This window comes from Pyrus communis, chromosome 1 (assembly GCF_963583255.1).
Source record: "Pyrus communis chromosome 1, drPyrComm1.1, whole genome shotgun sequence".
Lineage (NCBI taxonomy): Eukaryota > Viridiplantae > Streptophyta > Magnoliopsida > Rosales > Rosaceae > Pyrus > Pyrus communis.
Window position 1 is genome coordinate 24,848,182 of NC_084803.1, and position 21,434 is coordinate 24,869,615.

At 38.9% G+C, this 21,434-nt stretch overlaps 1 protein-coding gene across 1 annotated transcript; it reads right to left on the reverse strand.

The window, feature by feature from the left end:
- Positions 1–5,836: 5,836 nt before the first annotated feature.
- Positions 5,837–7,881, reverse strand: LOC137712034 (cell wall integrity and stress response component 3-like). Its single transcript, XM_068451185.1, has one exon. The coding sequence runs from the start codon at positions 7,464–7,466 to the stop codon at positions 6,087–6,089; it is 1,380 nt and encodes a 459-aa protein (XP_068307286.1). The 5' UTR covers positions 7,467–7,881; the 3' UTR covers positions 5,837–6,086.
- Positions 7,882–21,434: the final 13,553 nt, after the last annotated feature.

A 21,434-nucleotide genomic window follows, 5' to 3' on the forward strand; every position in this document is an offset into this window, starting at 1 on the left:
GATGTGAAAGGTTAGCGAATTTCATAACCCACAAATCTTTAGTACGTTGTGATGCAGGCCACATAGCTCAAAGGATTGAAGAAAGCCAAAGTTAATAGCCAAGTGGTCATGCGAACTTGTCTGCTTCTTTAAGTAAGGCGTCCGGCTGCCGACCTTATGGCTAACAACTTTGCAAAGTTCTACACCAACACCCACGGCTGCATAGGCTACCCGGGCCTATCTGCTTATAGAAAAGTAGCACATATGTCGCTGGTTTAAAGGTCAAAGGTTGGACGTAAACAATAGAAGCGAAGATGAAGAAAAACGAAGGAATCAAGTTTATTAAATTGTCTAGCAAAATTGATAAACAACTAGCAAAGGCCGAAAGAGTTCAAGCAAAACAAAAAAGTGACAAGGAAAACAAAAAAAATCCTAAAAGCTACCTAAAAGACTACTTTCAGTAGCTTGGACATCCCACGACTGTAGTCGGTCGCCACACCTTCAGCAGCCGTGACACTCTCAGCAATGGCACCATCCAGCGCTTCACCCTTGGCTGCCCCACCCTAGGCACCAACTTCTCCGACTACTTCACCAATGGAAGCCTCGAAAGTAAAGGCAAGCAAGTATTCTGGAGAAATAGAGAATGTCTCGAAGTCTTTTCCAGCAAACTAAAAGTCAGATGGCCTATCAAAGAGATGATCTACATAACCCAGCTTGTAGAAATCAGCCTAACTCTGAACAAGTGAAGTCTTAAGCCTAGCCTTATCACCTTTCAGCTGCTCGTTTTCCTTAAGTAGACCAACACAGACACACTGCAACTCATCCACTTCCTTCTTCAGACTTTTGTTGATCTTTAGAGCACCTTGGAGTACTAACACTTGGGGTTTAAGCCTTTCAATGATCTTTTGGAAATGGATCACTTGATTAAGCAACAACCAACTCTTCATCCTTGGCATAAGCAGCGGAACGAAACTCTGAGACGACATATTTAAGATCTTAAATCTGAGGTATGTAACAACCAATCTCCTTCTCTGCACTTTCATACTTAAATTAGATCACGTCATGCCTATTCTTCAAATCAATGATCTCTTGGCAAGCAGTCTCAAACTGCAGAGAAATGGGGCAGAGATATTAGACCCCTTCAAAGCGATAAGCTCAGATTCCAACTACTTAAAAATCTCCACCGAGGAATAAGCTTCGGCTGCCATAGTCTTTGCCACCCTCTTGGCAGCCTTGGTATCCTCTTGGTCATGGAGCATAGACTCAGCTACCAAAATTGCCATTTTCTGCATTATAACAAGCAAAGCAGTTCTTCTATATTTAGTCGTATGCTTCACAAAGGAACTTGGGCAAACAAACCCTTTAATGCCATTTACAAGCTTGGCACACACTTCCATGTCTTCAAGTAGATCTGGTTTCAAGAGCGCACAAATCTCAGCAGCCTCTACAGAAACAGGCTTGGTGGATTTCTCACAACTACCTGCGCAAGCAGTTTCCTCTTTCTCAGCAGGCGAATCGGTTTCATCATGAGGGGAGTAGGCCTTGGCACCACTTTACCAACAAAGTCCACTTTATCGTTCTTCATAGTAGCAAGTATCTCCAAAGGTGAACCAGACTTACCCCTGACAAACGTTTTGGCATAAATTTAGGCACTGGGGCACGATGGAACCTCTACGCTGAACAATCCTATCAGCAATCATACTAACGACATTTGGCACGACAGGCATCATTGGCTCAGATTTAGCAATCTCATTTTTTTCCCCTCGGAAGAAGTTAAGTTAATTATAAGCTTATCAGCAGCAGGCGGACCCTCATGAGTAGCGAAGGAAGTCTTGGGCTTCTTCTCAGCCGGCATCTCTTGAGCAGGTGGGGAAGATCTATTTTTTCCACCTTCATTCGCAACAGGCTCCACGATAGCAATCGGACGAACTAATGCCTCCGCCTTGATTCGCTTTATCTCCTCTCTCGGGGTAGCCCACATTTCTCCTGGCGAATAGGGTTGAGTTGCCAACACCACTAACGATACTCAGAGGGGATACCTAGTGCAACATGCACCTTCTTCATATCTAGAGAAGTCTTGGGAGTTGAGTGAAATTCTGAATCTACATAAGCAGAAGAGGACAATCAACAAATCAGAATGCAGGTCAGCAAAAGTACAAAGCAGCCTAGAAACTAAGCAGTGATGAAAATCGTTGGAACGCGCAGCTCATGGGAAGAATTAGACTCCCACTCTCCGCTGATCTCCAAGGTCTTCTTGGCCCAGTCGTGATGGCTTATGTCAAAGAAGTACCAAAATTCATTGACGATCAAATCTAACTCGAAGAATTGGCTTAGATTGAGGAACCCCACCATCACATAAACTGCATTTAGAGAACATTGTGCGGGGGCACACTTCATAGATCAAAGCATTTCTTGGAACAAATGCGGCATGGGAAAAGTAAATTCCAACACAAAGTAGTAGGGGTGAAACTTGATAGCTCTCTGAGCCCCACTGCATGGCTCATAGCTGCAACCTTCTTTGACACGCTTTACACGCTTCCTCGACGGAATGACGTGCCTATATGCCTCAAGAAAGTCTCTAAACGAGTCATCAAAGCTAATTTTGAAGTGAGCAGCCTTGAAGTAACCCACTTTACTCAAAGACCCGCTCTAACGCTACAGCAGCAACACTCCATCATCACCCTTGTGGCTTGAAGAAAACATGCTCAAGGAAATTCTTCAAAGACGTGAAAAAATTCTTTAAACAGCTGCCAAAAAAAAATAAAATAAAAAAGAGGCATCAAGCTTCACAGCCCAAAGACAGTAGTCAAGGGAGCCTAGCCCGCGCTGGCTTCCACCTCTCATTTTTGGCCCAACGCACCAGGAGGCACAACACGCCAGGCAGCCCAACGTGCCAGGCATTGCTCTCTTCTTGGCCCAAAGGCCTCACGACCCAATCCAACTGAAGAGGGGATGGCGTCCTTGCACCTCCCTCCTAAGCCCAGCAAATAAGGAGGCTCACGCCTTCTTGGTCCAAACCACTGCATCAACATGGCCCATGCCAGGTTCAACCCAACGCCCTAGCGCCCCATTAGCTCAACCCAAGCCGAGTCGCACCTGGCCCAGCCAATCGCCGCCGCACCGAGCAACCCACGACAGCAGCCTCACCGTGACTTTCCAGCCACTTTTCCACGCCTTCTCGACCCTCGTCAAACCAAATTTCAAGCCCCGAGGCTCCCAAAAATTAAGAAGACAAGGAAAATTAAAATTTTCTTGTCTTCTTAATGCGATGTGAAGACGAAGAAAGTAATGAAAGACGGTCATTTGCACGGGCAAGTGTAGAAGGGGAACAAATATCTTGTAACTTTCTCTCTCATGTAGGGTAGAATAAATTGATCTCTAAAGTTGATTTAATCATCTACTTAAGGTAGACTTAAATAGAATTTGGAAGTAATTTATTTCCCTTTCCTGGAATGATCTAATTTCCAATTAAAGAGAGAATATACATCAAAATAGGAAACAATCATATGCTTCCTAAAGCAAGAGAAGATCTCTACACCTGCTGCCCTTTCCTGTGAGCAACCCAACATGTGTGGGGGCATTTTTGGAGTAAAAAATAATCAAGAAAAGTATGGAGGCGACACGTGGACTTTTGGGTAAAATAGACAAAATTACCCTTGAGGCATACCGGGATTCATGCGCACATGCAACAAACAATAACGGCTCAATCGAGGTTAAAGGTGATCAAAATGATATTTATTTAAAACCCTCTCATCACTCCTCATCAAATCCTCACCCACAAGGTAACTCCTAATTATTCTTTTCAAATTGGGATTAATTACCAAATTAATTGCAAGATATTCAGAGCGGATTGGGTTCAGATGTGCCATCTCCATACCCAAACCCGTTTATTTTCTCTAAACCCGAAACCGTAAAATTTCCGAACGAGTTTTTACCGTAATCGAACCCGTCGAGTAACAAATTTTTCATCGGAGAATGGTTTTCTCCATTATGATATTTATATATTTATATTATTAATTAAATAAATAATTTTAAATAAAAATGATATTAAATAAACCGTTATTATTAATACAATTGATACAATAGATCTAATAAGTATTTTTAAATGTTTATATTACTAAGAAAACATTTACACTCTTGAAAACTAAAAGTCTAAAAGCATATAATTTATTAATGATCCAAAAGTAAATAATTAATTTTCATATTTAACAATGCATGAATTTAACAACTACCTTTCATATAATAAATATTTATATTTTTTTATTAATAAATGAAACAGTTCGGTTTCGAGTATGGGTTTGAAGTGAATATCCCAATAACCATAACCAAACCCGAAACCGAAAATTTACCCAATGGTTACCCATAACCGTAAAATACCCGAAATTTAATGCTCGAAACCAAACCATTTGAATCGGTTACTTGCTGGGATCGGATTTGACGGGTTAAATTACCATCCCAAGCGAGAATGGAAGAAAAAGGGGTGGATGTTGTACACGCTTTAATCTCAGTTTTTTTTTTTTTTATTTTTTTTATAAATATTTTCTTTCTCTTGTCCTTGTCATTAATAAAGTTATTAAATGGTCTTTTGTTAAAATGCAAAGTTTTGAAACCCTTTTCATTAGTTTTTCTTAATATTAATTACACTAATAAAGTGAAGGATTTAGAAAAATTAACGAAAGTCCAATGTAAAACCTTTTAGTTACAAATGAAAAGAATACTACTTAATTAGAGTGCTATAACAAATATGTAACAATTTGTCCTACTTGCATATTCTATTTCATAACAACATCATGTGGTTGCACTTGCTTTGCCAATGGAATTATTCCCTGCCACTTTGTGATTATGTTATAATAAATAATAGGGTTATTATACAAAATGGTCCCTGAAATTTGCATGATCAATAGAAATGGTCCCTGAGATTGTCCACCATCCATGATTTTGGTCCTTCCGTTAAAAAGTCTTTGGGCAATTTTCAAAGCTTCGTAATTCAATCGATTCTTAACCAAATTCGACCCATAATATATCAAAATGAAGATAAGAAAGCGTAAAACAAGATTATACCTATTTGGAAGCCCAATTATTTCCAGAGATAGCCGAAAAATAGCCTAAAAGATGACTGGTCCGTGGGAAAACTGGAAAACTCACAGCAAACTAGGTAAACTTTAAGCGTTCATAACTTATTCAATACTCAACAAAATCGAGTGATTGAAAATCGAAAATCATACTTCTCCATGAGACAAAGAGAATGGTATCTTTCTTTACTACTAACCCGCCATGGTTTGGCCGGAAAACTGCTCGAAAGTGGCTAACTCGAAAATGGTTAGCCACTTTCGAGCCGTTGTCCGACCAAACCACGGCGAGATAGCCTTCGAAAAAGGTACCGTTCTCTTGGTCTCGTCAAGAAGTATTATTTTCATTTTTGAATCACTCGATTTGGTTGAGTATTGAAGAAGTTAGGAACGTTTAAAGTTTACCCAGTTTCCGGGGAGTTTTCCAGTTTTCCCGCGGACCAGTCACCTTTCAGGCTATTTTCCGGCTTTCTCCAGCAACCATTGGGCTTTCAAATAGGTATAATCTTATTCTACACTTTCCTATCTTCATTTTGATATATTATGGGTCGAATTTGGTTAAGAAACGATTGAGTTATAAAGTTTTGAAAATTACCCAAAATCATTTTTAACAGAAGGATCAAAATCATGGATGGTGGACAATCTCAAGGACCATTTCTATTGATCATGCAAATCTCATGAACCATTTTGTATAATAACCCTAAATAATAAATTCTCCCTAACTACAATTTTAAGAGTAATGCTAGGGAAACCAAATTTTTAAAACTAAATTTGCAAACCAAATGATATGGTTGTAGTAATTGGATTATTAATTAAGTGTTGATTAACATGATTGTTTCTTATTGGTGATACATCATTTGATTTATATATTTGGTTTTAAAATTTAATCTTTTGAACATTACTCCAACTTTAAATCTAAAAAAAATAAAATTACAAAAGTTACAAACAACAAGCTCTAAACCAATTGAAGTGGTTTTATTATTTTGATTTGTATACCAAGAATTTCATTGGTTGTTTAAACCCTCCGTGAGTTAAAAATTAACTCTTCTTGCCCTCCTCACCTCCCTCTTCCAAGTAACCCTTCTTCCTCCTCTCGGCGGTGACAAACAGACAAATCACAAGAAAACACGTGGCGTATATTCCATGCACCTTCCAGTTGGTCTTGGGCGGCTGCTTCAGCACAGCCCTATGAAACACCGACATGTAGTAATGAAGCCCAACGGCGAACCCCACGAATATCTGGGCCAGGCCCAACACTTTCGAGCCCAGCCCAGAATCCGTCGAGAAAACCAGAACCAAGTACATGAGCAGAAGCAGCAGGTACAAGACGTAGCCGAGAGTCTGCAGTACCTGCAGGCAGACGTAGGTGGACTGCGAAGTAGCGTAGAAAAACTTTAGAGGTTCGAGTCCGGTGACGAGAGCAGAGAGGCAGAGGATGGAGAAGTAGATGGAGAGGTAGACTTGGACGAAGATCAACAGCTTTTGGAGAGAAAAGTAGGCTTTGATGCGGTTGAAGAGGAGAGAGACTAACAGCAGAGGGATCAACAGGAAGGCGCACGACATGGCGGAGGCGATGCTGGCGGCGTACTTGTTGCCGACAATGGGCTTGAACTGGTTCGTCATTTGTTTGTTGGCTTTGGTGAGGTAATTCTTCGAGGTGGTCGAGATTCTCTCCAAATCTGGGATTAGGGATTGCTGGAATTTCCCGGGTAAGTCGGTGAAATCCGACACGAAGTCGGTGTCGTCTTCTTGGTCGATCCAGCTGGGTTCGATTTGTTTTTTGGGTTTTAGTTGGGTGGGTCTTTTGGTGTCGGTGGTTTTTTTCTTGTCGACGAGGTTGTGGTATTGTTTTGGGGTGGTGCGTTTGGTTGTTTGGTTCTTGGGTGAGCTTGGTTTGATGGAATTTGAGGTTTTCTTCGAGGAATTTGATGTGGGTTTGGTGGAATCTGAGGTTTTCTTCGAGGAATTTGATGCGGGTTTGGTGGAATTTGAGGGTGTTGATGTGGGATTGAGCAGCTTCAACTGGACATTCTTGGTGGAATTGGAGGTGGATTTCAAAATCTTGGTTTGGTTCTTGGAGGAAGACATATTGGGTTTGAGGAGTTTGGTCTGGTTTTTCGAGGAAGACAAGGTTGGTTTGATCAATTTGGTCTTGTTTTTTGAGGATGACAAGGTGGGTTTGATCAATTTGGTCTGGTTTTTTGAGGATTTGGTGGTGGTGGAGGTCTTGGTCTTTTTGGGCAGGTCCTGGTCTGGGTCGATTTCTAATTCTAACAAGATTTTCCTTGTACTGGCAACAAAGTGTAAGCTCTCACCGGACTCAGAGTGGGCAGAAAGGAGGAGAGTAGGCAAGAAGAAGACAAGAGAAGAGGAAAGCAGGAGTACCTTTCTGAAACTCAAGTGCATGAGTGGAGCCATTTCTGAACCGATGAGGGGCTTCCCCTTCCCCTTCAAAGATCTTGTTCCACCTCAAAGCTTGGACTGGATCTACAATTAGAAACACTGTGTGTGTGTGTGTGTGTGTACACACAAAGACAGAAGAGAGAGAGAGAGAGAGAGAGAGAGAGAGAGAGAGAGAAAGAGTAGAGAGAGTAGAGAGAGAGGAATTGTATATAGGTTGTTGAACATGCAGAGAAGTGAATCAGAGAAGGAAGGAGTGGAGGAGGGTAGATTTTAAAGGAGCAAAGGTGAGATCAGTCACATGGTGCAACTCGGCAGTGTCCACCACTGTGTAGAACTCCCCTTGCGACGCGGTTTTACCGGGATCCTCTGCTGTTTCGGGCTCGATGTGAATGGAAGACCAACTTACAGTTTATCTTAGCTGTTTTGGTTTCTAATTCGTTGTCAATGTCATTGTGACGTGTTTTTTATTTTTTTTTTTGAAACTTTAACCAAAAACTTCTTGTTCATTTTAATAAAAAATTATATTTTTATACTAAAATGTCAAATCTGATATTATTTATTTTACCTTTTATTTTGTCCTTGTCGTTAAAATTTAAAATTTTCAAGTTTTTTTTGTTAGTTTTCCTTTCCTTTTTTTTGGGTTCATCGCCATTGTGGCATTTTGGTTCCTAGTTCATTTATCATATCTTTGATATAGGGATCGCACATAGCTTGTTTGTACTAAGTCATTCTTAAATAAAAAATTGGATAAATTACACAAAACTACCTCAACTATTGAGTCATTAACAGTTTCATACCTCATCTTTAAAAAGTTTTCAATGTCATACCGTATCTATGAATTTGTTGTAATGTTATACTTTCCATCAATTTGTCTGTTAATTCTCTGTTAAATGCTTATTTGTCTTGAAGCGAGACCCATTCTTTATTAAAAAATTAATTAAATATTAAAAAACTAGTATTTTGTTTTTTTAGGTTCTCAATAAAATATTTTTTTTTAAATGGGGGACCCATCCGTCCACCCGTGTCCCCCCTTCTTCTTATTCTTCTTCTTAATTAAATATTAAAAAATTAATTTTCTTTTTTTAGTTCTCAATAAAATAATTTTTTTAAATGGGGGACCCACTCGTGTACCCCCTTCTCCTCCTCCTCCTTCTTCTTCTTCTTAATTAAATATTAAAAAAATAATTTTTTTTAAGTTCTAAATAAAATAATTTTTTTTTTAAATAGGGGACCCACCCGTCCACCTGTGTACCCCTTCTTCTTCTTCTTTTGTTCTTCTCCATCCACCAATGTCCCCCTCCCCAAAAAAAACAACCTTCCTTCACCACCCCACTACCGCCCTCTCTTCCCCATATCCACGCTGACGAGGAACACAATCCATCCAAACAGTCCCTTAAACCCACTAATCCATCCAAACAGTCTCTTAAACCCCACCATCGCCTCCCCCAACCTGTAGCTCACCTCCGCCAGCACATTCGAGTCTCGAGAGTGCGTCACCGCCTGCACAATCGCCCTTGCCCACTTCGTCGGGTCACTGCTCTTGAACATGCCCAACCCGACAAACATCCCGTCTGGGTTCAGGTTGACGTCGCCGTTTCGCGCTTCCGGGTGCAGATCAATGGAGGGAAGGGGGATCCATGGGTTAGATGGCAAGAGGTGGAGATGGAGGAAGAGAAGGCGACGGTGGGGTGGTGAAGGAAGGTTGGGGGTGTTGAAGGGGGGGGGGGGGTGGGGGAGGGGGAAGACACGGGTGGATGGGGAAGAAGAAGAAGAAGAGAAGGAGGTAGTGGGTCGGGAGGGGGGGAGATGTTGGCGTGGGTGGGGAAGAGGTCGGGGGAGGAAGAGGTGGTGGTGGGTGGAGATGTTGGCGTGGGTGGGGAAAGGGTCGGGGGTTGCAGGGAAGGGATCTAGGTTTTAGGTGGGATAAGGGGGGCAACGGAAGAAAGGGTGAGGGAAGGGGTGGGTCCCCATGCCAAAAAAATTAATTTTATTTTTTTTAATTTTTTAATATTTAAATAATTAATTTTTTAATAGAAAATGGGTCCCGTCACTTGCCACATCAGCATTTTAACAGAAGAATTGACAGACAACTGACGGAAGGTATGAAATTGTAACAAATTCGTAGATGAGGTATGACATTGAAACTTTTTAAAGGCGAGGTATGAAACTGTTAATGACCAATAGTTGAGGTAGTTCTATGTAATTTACACTAAAAAAATTCTATTCTTGCCATTCATGTGTATCAACTCTTTAATATAGATAGGGTTCACATATTTTGTGAGCCATACTTTTATTTAAAAAGTAGTATAAATAATAGTACAAATAAATCATAAGTGTAGCACGATTTTTCTTAAATGACCAGCAACACTAAAAATTATGTGCTTACTGGACTTATTATTAGTAGTCTTAATCGATTCTGACTTAATAACAAATAATGGTCAGACAATGACTTCATTGGTCAATAATCACAATTAAGTTGCCCCACTTTTGTCAATAGATAAATTGGTTGGTCATTTACCAAGATCAAAAGGGGTTGCTTATATCTTAATTTTCACTTTAATACCTCAAATTTTGCAAGAATCTCACTTTACTATACTTACTTTTATCATATCACTTTCATACCTGACAATTTCATATTACTGTTAGTCTATCTTTGAACTACTTTACTCAGACACCTTCATTCTTAATCATTTCCTTTCTCGTGCGCCCACACATTCAACGAAGCATTCTCATATCCATGACACTCATTTTTTGCATGTGTTGCTTTTTGACGGCCCAACATTCCGTGTCATAAAGCTTTGAATGCCTTATTGGCGTGCTATAAAAAATTTCCTTGAGCTTTAGTGGCATACGACAATCGTACAATACACACCCAATGCACTATTCTACTTCATCCATCCAGCTTGTATTCTATGGTTGAGATCCAAGATAACAAAAGTGTTCACTCTTTGTACTTCTTGATCTCCAATCTTCACACCTATCTCATTTGGACTTGCATTTCCAATGAATTTGGCACTCCATATACTCTGTATTCGACCTACTTAAGCAAAGACTTTTAGATTCCAACACCTCCCGTCAAATGTTAAGTTTCACATTTACTCTCTCCTGGATTTCATCTGTCCACACTATATGATTTGCAAAAAGTAAGCATCAAGGGATATCATTTGAATATGTCCCATTATCTTGTCCATTACCAAAGCAAAAAGGTAAGACTTAAAGCTGAGCCTTGGTGCAACCCTATGATTTTGGGAAAGCTTTCAGTTTGTCCTTCATGACTTCTTACAAGTTATACAATCCCCCATTCCTCATTAAAAAAATATCTATTTGTGTTTTTGATAACCCACTCTTGTCAGTGATGAAAGAAGATATTGGCTACAAAGAGATCTTATGTCATAGCAAAATTCAAAATATGGCCCCTCGCTCTTTTCATGTGCTAAAAGTGGCTCATATCATATGCCCTCTCATTACTTCTCTGTGTTCTTTGAAACTATAGAAAGGTAAAATGGATGTACAAACAACTCAATGCAAAAAATAGGAACTAGAGAGAGGAATGAAGGGTTTCCCAAGTTTCTGGACTTTTACATATCCCAAAACACCGACAAGTTCTTCCCATTTCTTCAACATGTCCATTGTCCAAAAGGGTACCAAACCAACTGTCTTCAGGTGCAAGAGTTTACAGTTTGGTCGGTTTAGAAGATTTAGCGATGCACACACACTTGAGGTCCTATATTCAGCTCATTCCGGCACCAATTTTGGTTGGCCAAAATATAAAACAATTGTGTTTTTTTTTTTTTACAAAAAAAATAAATAATCTACATTAAACTATGAGTATGAGTTTCGAACACTGGACTTCGGATACACTAAATGATAGAAAATCTACTTTAAAACAACGTCTTTGTGTAATTTGGTGGGTGAAATTTCGTCTCAGTTGTGGAAACTAGCAGCTTTGGCTTTCTAGATTTGTGAAAAATAAAAGTTAAATACTAATGGGGCGAGAGAGTTTCGAACTCTAGACTTCAGGATAACTCCGAAGCTATGAAACTTACGCCCTAACCAACTGCGACACCGTCCCGATAAATTATACCCCTGCAGCTAATGATACTACTTCGTGCTACGAAGTTATTTAAGCAATGGACTAGAGATATTTTACATTATCTTAAGAAAAACATGGCAGGAAAATATCTTAGATAGACTTGGGGTGATGTTATGATTATATACACTCTCACTACATGCTAGAGGACCAATCGTGTTGAAATCTTGTCATGTAAATTTTTGTTTTCAATTGGCTATGAAAGTTTCAATTTTCAAAGCCTTGTAGAACATGGGATTTACTTTTGTTGGTTGGTTGGTTTTCTGATCACAAAACTAAGTTCGAGTTCTCCCAAAAAAAAAAAAAAAGCTAAGCTTGAATCTTTCTATGTGGTCTAAATTAATTTTGTGTAGACTATCGTTTTACTAGACAAATATAAATTAAAATGCCTACAAACAACTCATTTGAAGCATCAAATGAACGACATCATAACACCACCATAAAGAATCAAAATGAATAAAATAATACTAAATTAAATTACATTGCAATTTCATAACTCAGTTTCCCTTTTGAATCTAAAGCAAGGATATGTTTAAGTAAATATGGTATGTGGAAGCCTCATGTTCCGGTACTTTGACGGAGTTGCTCTTGGAATATTGATCCGACTTCGCCACCCCTGAGTAACTCTCCCATCCCAGTGAATGAGACATTTCTGACCTGGTGCTGCTATGCATACAAAATGCTAGTTGTGAGGGCACTGGGAGAGTAAGAGAGTAGCTATTCTTGCACACAGAATAGTCCGATGTAGATGCATCTCATTATTTCATTTCTCGAACCAGTCTTTAGTGTCAGATCCATTAAAATCGATGATGTCCCTTCTCAACTCCTCCATGCCTACAATGATTTGTGAGTTAATTTGCAAAAATAATCAGAGGTAACATTTCTTTGTTTAATTTTCTTATACCCAATTGCATCAATAGACAGTGAACCTTATAAGATCTTCCACGTTATCTCCATGACGGAAAGAGCTATTTTTCTGTCCGCTTATCTCAAGATCTAGCACACTGAAGCTATACACATAGGACTTAACAAAAAAGTGTGCGCGCATTGCATACTTTGAAGCCGTATACCCGCTACATATAAACAAGAAAAAAGTTAAAGTTTCACCAACATAAATGAAAACTTGGGAAATTATGACATAACATACACTGCTATAACATAAGCCACGCAGGCAGTTATGTGCGTTCTTACTAGGTCTCCACAATTCGACTAGTATTGCCTTGAGTTTGATCAAGGCATGAACAACCTTGCCATGCTAAAACCTGAAATCTTCGAGTACATTTCTGCATTGATTAAGATGTTTCTAACTTTGAGATCATCATGAATAATTCTAAGGCGAGAGTTTTCATGAAGGTAAAGGATCCCTCGAGCAGTCCCTACTATAATTTTGTAGCGCCTATCCAAATCCAGTTGTACACACTTTGTTGGGTCTACATATATTCATGCAAAGAAAGTCTTCAATTACAATGTTTTCTTGCATGTCACAGAATTGGAATTAATTCTACATCAAAATTTAGGAAAAGTTCAGAGAGAAAAAATAATAATTCCAGACATACCAAATATGATGTGATCGAGACTTGTGTTGGGCACAAATTCATAGAGACGAAGCCTTTCGTTTCTAGCTTCTAAGTAGAAACCAAATAGTCTAACTAAATTCCGGTGTTGAAGTTTGGCGACTAATAAAACCACATTTTGAATTCGAAATCTCCTTGTCCAGAATTTGAGCCTTTTCACAGCTATATCTTCTCCATTGTAAAGCTTACCCAAAACAAGATAGACACGTATTAAGTTGCACTCAAGGAATATATGAAAGATAGCTTCAAACATAATTTATATCGTTGCTCATATTCATGTAATGATGTATCATTACCTTATAAAGAACCAAATCTACCCTGTCCTTGTTTATTTTCTTCAGAGAAGTCCTCTGTGGCAACCCTAATGGTCGAATTGCAAGGATTCCATAGATCTACTTTCATCTGTATCGCCACCGCTTGATGAACAATGTAACAAGAAAACTATTTAAGTTCAGTGTTCTTACACTTCAAAAAATGTTCATTGTTTATAGTAGAGATGCAACATAGTCAACTTTAAATGTACATCATTAATTTTGTTTCATTACCTGTAAGTAACTTACTAGTTTCAGGCTTTTTCTTTGTTCTCCTTACTCTTAAACGAACGAAGATGAATATAATTAGTACCAGTGAAACAACAATTGGCACAACAATATTGATGACAGCCTGAGATGCGTTACCCTTCCATCCTGCAAAAAACCAATATCATTGCGGTTAATCAAACCATAATTTGGATGTATTAAAGTAGTATAGAAACTGTAATTCTTTCTATTGAAAAGATATTTTCATTGAATGAATAATTATGACAGTACACAGGTATATATATAGCCACAGTCTCATTACATCAGCACCCTTATCTTCTACAACTATTTACACAATTACCACAACTAACTATTTACTGTTATAACAAACTAGTGACTATTTTAGATGTCTCAATACACCCCCTCAAGCTGAGCTTGGGATCAACTGAGGAACCAAGAGGAAGCTTGGATTTGAGATAGCTGAATCAACTTTTGGAAAGAGATTTGGTGTGAATGTCAGCTAATTGATCTTGACTATAAACAAAGTTCACCTTGATGAGATTAGCCAAGACCAATTCTTGAATATAATGATAGTCGATCTCCACATGTTTGGTTCTGGCATGAAACACCGGATTGGAAGCAAATGAGATTGCTAAAATGTTGTCACACCATAGGGTAGGGACCTGAGGGAGTGGGAAACCAATGTCACGAAAGATTTTGCATATCCAAGTCAGTTCAGTTACGGTGTGTGCTAGAGAACAGTATTCTACTTCAGTGGATGACCGTGCCACAGTGGATTGTTTCTTGGTACTCCAATTGATAAGATTGGAGCCCAGAAATATATTGTAACCACTAGTGGAACGTCGATCAAAAGGACAGCCAGCCCAGTCAGCGTCTGAGAAAGCTATAAGATTAGTAGCACCCTTTTTGAACCATAGTCCTTCAGACACAGTGCCCTTGAGATAACGAAGAACCCGTTTTGCAGCTTGCATGTGTTGGTCTCGAGGAGCATGCATGAACTAACATATTTGATTCACTGCAAAAGAAAGATTTGGGCGCGGCCATGTCAAATACTGTAAACCACCAACAATAAACCGATACTCAGTTGGATTGGACAAAGAGGACCTGTGTGATCTAGTTTCTTAGAGCCAAGTGGAATGCAACAAGGCTTAGCACCATCCATATTGGTTTTTCTAAGAAGATCCAGTAAGTACTTGGTTTGATGTAGGAAGATACCTATGCAAGATCTTTGAACCTCTAATCCCAAGAAGTAGTGCAATGGACCCAAATCTTTGATTGGAAAAATAACACTGAGTTTGTGGATGAATAGAGTACAAAGGGAAGAATCAGGGCCAGTAACTAATATGTTATCAACATACACAAGCACCATGACATGAGTAGGACTTTTTAGAACAAATAATGAAGCATCTGAAGAAGATTGCATAAAACTAAAATGAAGAAAGGCTTGAAAAATTTTGTCAAACCAAGCTTGAGGTGCTTGTTTGAGGCCATAAAGGGATCTCCTTAATTTGCAAACATGATTTGGCATACTGGGATCAGTGAAACCAGGGGGTTGCTGCATATACACATCTTCCATTAAATCACCATGAAGAGATGCATTACTTATGTCTAATTGATTTAAAAAACCTATTGAACTGCACGGCAAGTGATAAAAGGATTCTAATAGTGACTGGTTTAGCAACCGGACTGAAGGTCTCTTGAAAGTCGATACCTTTTTGCTGATGATACCTCTTTGCAACCAAACAAGCTTTAAACCTCTTGACAGTACCATCACGTTTTTTCTTTATTCTGAAAAGCCACATGCAACTAACAACATTGTGGGAGGAAGATGGAGGAACTAAGGTTAAGGTTCCTATTGATTGTAATGCATTGAACTCATGTTGCATGGCAGATTTCCAATGAGCATGTTTAGATGCTTGCAAATATATAGTTGGAATAAAGTCAATATTAAATGGAAGAAGATGCTTGGTAGCTGCATATACTTTGGGCTTATAGATACTGCTTTGGAGCGAGTGATCATGGGATAAGTATTGCTAAGAGGTAGTGGTATAGTTGGTGCACCGGAAGAAAGAGGTGTAGCATTTAGAGAACCTGAATGTGATATAGAATCTGCATTTGGTGTAGCATTTGTAGAGATGGAATATGGAGTACTTCCAATGTGTGAACTTGAAGGGGAAAATCAGAATTGGATCTCAAAATTGGAACTGAGAATTGAAGATCCATAAGGGATGAAACAGATTCTGAAGAGATAGTGGTGCTATTAGGAAGAGATTGAAAAGGTTATGTTGATTCATCAAACTGCACATGTCTAGAAATGTAGATACGGCTAATGACTGGGTCAAGACATCTATAACCCTTGTGTTGTAAACTATACCCCAGAAAAACACAGCTTTTGCTTTTAGCATCCAACTTTGAATGAATATAAGGTTTTAGCCATGGGAAACACCTGCAACCAAAGACTTTAAGTTTGGAATAATCTGGTCACTTGTGAAACAACAACTCCTAAGGAGATTGAGAGAATCCAGAGATTGGTAACCTATTAATGAGATACACAGATGTGGAGAAAGCCTCCACCTAATATAGATGTGAAACATTAGAGGTAACAAGTAAAGTTCTGGCAGTTTCCACAATGTGTTTGGGCTTTCTTTCAGCACACCCATTATGTTCAGGAGTGTGAAGACAGGTTAATTGATGAAGGATACCATGAGTATGAAGAAAAGACTGAAACATAGCACCAAAATTCACCCCCTAAATCTGAACACAAAATCTTGATTTTATTTCCAAGTAAATTTTCTACATAATGTTTGAACACAACAAAAGTAGAATGGGCATCAAACTTTGCCTTTAATGGAAATAACCATAACACAACAAAAGTATAATAGGCATCAGACTTTGCCTTTAATGGAAATAACCACTAGGTGAAGTGATGGAGGCAGGACCCTAAAGATCACAGTGAAGTAATTGGAGGCTTTAAGTAGTTGTAGAGCCAGCAGATCCAAAAGGAAGCTTGTGACTTTTAGCGAAAGCACAATCTGAACAGAAAAGATCAACAGTAGTCTTGCCTTGCACCGCAAGTTTATTGCTTGAAATAACCTTTTGAAATAGAGAAGAAGATGGATGACCCAATCTTCGATGCCAAATCTGCACAGGAGCTTTGACACTTATTAAAGCCGAGAGTGATGAAGTAGTGTGAGGACTCGATCCTTGAAGGGGATAGAATTCATCTATAACTCATCATCGCAAAAGCGTTTTCCCCGAAACACGATCCTTTACAATGGATCCATCAGGGTCAAGTGTCAATGCACAATTATTGTCTTTTAAAAATTGATAAGCAGATAGTAAATTGTGTTTCATGGCAGGGACATGTAATACATTGCTCAACTTAAGGGAAGTATGAGATGTATTTAAAAAAGAGGTACTAATATTGTGAATAGACAAACCTTTACCATCTCTTACATAAACCTTGTTTTCACCAGTGTAGGGAGAGGAAACAGAAAGATTAGTAATGTCATTTGTGATATGTGATGTAGCTCCAGAGTCCAGTAGCCACGATGGGGATGGTTTGGAGGAGTAGTGAGCACATAAAGCAGCAAGTTTAGCTGGTGGTACCCTTCCAAAGATCTCAGGATTCATTATGTCAAAACAATCAATGGCTTCGTGGCTAGTAGAGCCACATATTTGACATATGTTCTTGTTATTGGAGGAAGAACCCTGGTAGTTAGACCTGGATCTTGGATAAGTAGAACAAGTCTGACCTCCACGATTATGAGCAGCAAAATGTCCACGAGTTGTACTAGAATTGCGATTTCCTCTGTTGAAATTGCGATTATGCCTGCCTCGATTAGAATTATAACGAAAAAAGGATTAAAGAGGCTGATTGTATGCAGCAAAGGCTTACGGATAAGGTGATGGCAGCAATGGTGCCTGAGATTAGACAAAAAATTCCTGAAACGACTTAGTAACAGTGGAAGACAGTGTTTACTTGCGACGAGCCATGGTAATTTCTTTGGTGAGCAGCAGACCATACAATTCATCAAGAGAAGTAAACGATAATCAAAGCATGATGGAGTTAATAAATGACTTGAATTCATCAGGGAGACCGTGAAGTGTTGCTGCAATTATGTCACAATCGGACATAGTTGCACCAGCAACAATGAGAGAATTCGAAATTTCCTTGATTTGTTGAAGATATTCTGAGATCGATTGAGAGCCGTTTTGAATTGATTGAAGACAAAAGCGAAGCTGGTAGATATGAGCATCAGAAACTCCACCAAAACGTTGTTCAAGCTTCTACCATAGCTCTCGAGATGTGGAAACACCAACCGTGAAGGGAATTAGGTCTTCATAAAGGGTCGAGTTGAGCTAGATCAAAAGGTTTTGATCTTTTTCAAACCACTGCTCAAAGGCTGGATTTAGAGATCGATCAGGGAGAAGCGAAGCCAGACATGGCTCAGTACCATCGATAAGTCCAAGAAGCTTGTACCGACGCAGAATTAGGGCAAATAACGCACGCCATGGAAGATAATTAATGCTCTTGAGTTTGATTGGCACTATGCTACCGATATTCTGGATCATAAGAGACATATACGAGTTCTGAGATTGAGAATTTTTAGAGGAATTAGGGTTTGGTAATAGAGGTGAGTTCATCGTAGACGATGATGCAGAGGGGGAGGCCATGACAGACAGAAGCAAGATTCGAGATAAAGAAGAAGAAATCACGAATCAAAGACAAAAATTGATCAAGAACAGAAGGAATTGATCAAGAAATCAAGTTGGTGTGCGAAAGAGGATCAACGTCGTGAGGCAGATGGGAGACACACGCACTTTTAACCAAGCCATCAATTCATTCCACTCTTGGAATCAAGGAGTCATAAGAACGTCCTCCTTCATAGAATCTGTTGCATTTATTTCCATTTAGTTATATCATTCATGGTATTTTCTTCGATAAATGGCCTAGGACACCAAAAGTTAACTCAAGGTAATTATATATTGGATTGAATACGATGACTGAAACGTTGTCATAATTCTACATCTCTACACTAGAAACCTTCTCCAAACCTAATTGGTTCATCTTTCTATATGGATCCACAGCCCTGAAAAGGACTAACAGCCACTCGATCCTGTCATTATCACTCAAATGGCTACCAATGACTCTCATATCTTCTTTTCGGACTCCAACGCTTCCCATACCTCTCAAGGCAAAACTTCCTCCTGACTTCTGCTCTTTTACCAACATCTTTCAACAATGACCTTGGTGACATTGTCAAAGTCGAAGACAAGCCAGGAAATAAGTTACATGATGGTACGCTTAATCCCGTCTATACGAAGGATAAATTGGTGCTCAGTTGGATCAAGTCCACTGCTTCTTCTTCTATCAAAACACTACTCATTCCTTGCATCTCTGCTCAAGAGGCCGGGACACTCTCGGAAAAGAGGCTTTCTCCCATCTCCAAAAATCATGTGCGAACTCTGAGGGATCAAATTCGTCGCGTCAGTTTCGGAATATCTTATTCATGCCAAATCAATTTTTGACTTGCTTGCTTCTGCTGGATGATAGGAGCATTTTCATGCGACTTAAATGGCTTGTTCTCGTGCATTTACGTTATGTTTCTTTAGTTATTTTAGTACTTTAAGCTATTTTCGTGTGTTTGTAGGTCGAAAGGGCTAAAGGAGCAAAAAGATGCATTTTGGAGACTTTTGGAGCACTTTTGGGCTAAGGACGGATAGCTTATGCTTGAAGCCAAAGTGTTGGACGAAATTGAAGACCTAATTGAAGCCAAAGTGTTGGAACCTTGTTCTCTTTAGTTTTAGGACATTTAAACCTTTCCTAATCCCAATCATGCCATGCATAACACACATCCATTCTAACACATTGTCATTGCACATGCATTTCCTTCATTAGTTAACCCACATGCACTTATCACTTATCATCACCACATATCATATCACTTAATCACTTATCACTTATCATCACCAACTAACCACTTATCATATCATAACCACATATCATATCACTTATCACTTATCACTTAACATATCATCCACCTACTTCACCTACAACATCCACTTCACCTACAACATCCACCTACTTCACCTACAACATCCACCTACTTCACCTACAACATCCACCTACTTCACCTACAACATCCACTTCACCTACAACATCCACCTACTTCACCTACAAATGACATAGCCATATGTTCCCTCCACTACTCCTATAAATACCCTTGCATTCATTCATTCATGAACATCTCATTTTCATACACAACACATTACAAACACATTCTCCCTTCCCTAGCCGTGAGCTTCCCATCTCTCCCCTTATAATCCAAACACCATTTTTCCATTCCACACTTCCATCCCCCAAACCAATTATCCCTAGACCTTATGCTATTGTGCCGCAACAAAGAAGGAGAAAGAAGAGAGGAGAAGCCTTGGACGTTTTGGCTATTCAAGCTTGGATTGTTGGAGCGTTTCTAGGTGTATTCAATCTTTGTTTTCAATGTTTAATTTATATTCTCTTTGTTTTGTTGTAAACATGAGGAGCTAAACTTGTTTTAGCTAGGGGAGACTTTGAAACCATGATTATATTTGCAATATGAATTGATTAATTCCAGTTGTGATTTCATAAATTGTGAATGCAATTTACTTAACCGTTTGATGGATAACTTATTCTTGTTTGTTGATTAAGGGTGCACACTTAGTTTGCATGCATGAATTTGGGGCTAGAATATAAGGGAGTTTCACATAATCGTTACAAACTTATATTCACAAGTAGTTAAGGTTGTTTTCACAATCATGTTAAGTAAATTCCTAGCATGAGTATCATGATGTCATAGTTACAAGTGCTTTGTCAATACTTATGATTTTCATAGAACGTAATGATCTTTGATTGTATCTCTATTATGATGTCATGTAGGGGACTTTTGAAGAATGCTTTGGGTTGTCGTATGATGTCATCCAATCCAATAACTTAAGGAAAATCTGAGGGTTAATTAGTGATGTCACGGTTAATCTAGGGTGTTGAGGTTCATGGTTTATCGAAAAGCAACTGGAAATCAATTTGTATGCAAGTGTGTCATGTGTGGAGAAGGACCCTCTAGCTAGCTAATCACCCATCCATATCCCCAAATTCGTCCAAAGTTTACTTAAGTCTTTTAGTTACTTGTTTTTCTTTTAAATTCGTCAAAAACCTAATCCCCTTTATTTAGTTGTGTCAAATCTGTCCTAATTGTGAGTTTGAGTGTTTTTGAGTCAAAACCAATTCTATTTTCGTCCAAGTCAAGTCCTAGAGTCTAAATTGAGTCTTTTTTATTGTTTTGAGTTGTTTTGAGTCTTTTAAGTTTGTTTTGAGTCATACAAGTTTAGTTAAGAGTCTTTTGATTTTGTTTACGTGTTTTGAAGTATATTTTTACATCTTTGAGTCAGTTTTCATTAGATTAGCAATCCCTCCTAATCCCCGGTCTAGAACGATCCCTCACTTATCCATTCTACTACAATTGTCAAACGAGGGTTTAATTTGTGCGCGTATAAATCTCGCATCAAATTTTGGCGCCGTTGCCGGGGATTAGTAACTTTGCTAATCCCTTGGTTCTTTTCTTTTTTTTTTGTTTAGTTGTTTTCGTTTTAGTTTCTAACTTAGTGTTGTTTTCTTTGTTTGTTGTTACTTTTGATATTTGATTTAGTTCTCTTTCTTTGATTTTAGGTACTAGAGAAGTAAGATATGGATTTTGCTAGCATTCAAGCTCAATTGGCAAATCTTACTTCTAAATTGTTGCCG

Coding starts and splice junctions, on each gene's coding strand:
- LOC137712034 (XM_068451185.1), bottom strand. CDS start 7,466: ATGGCTCCACTCATGCACTTGAGTTTCAGAAAGGTACTCCTGCTTTCC.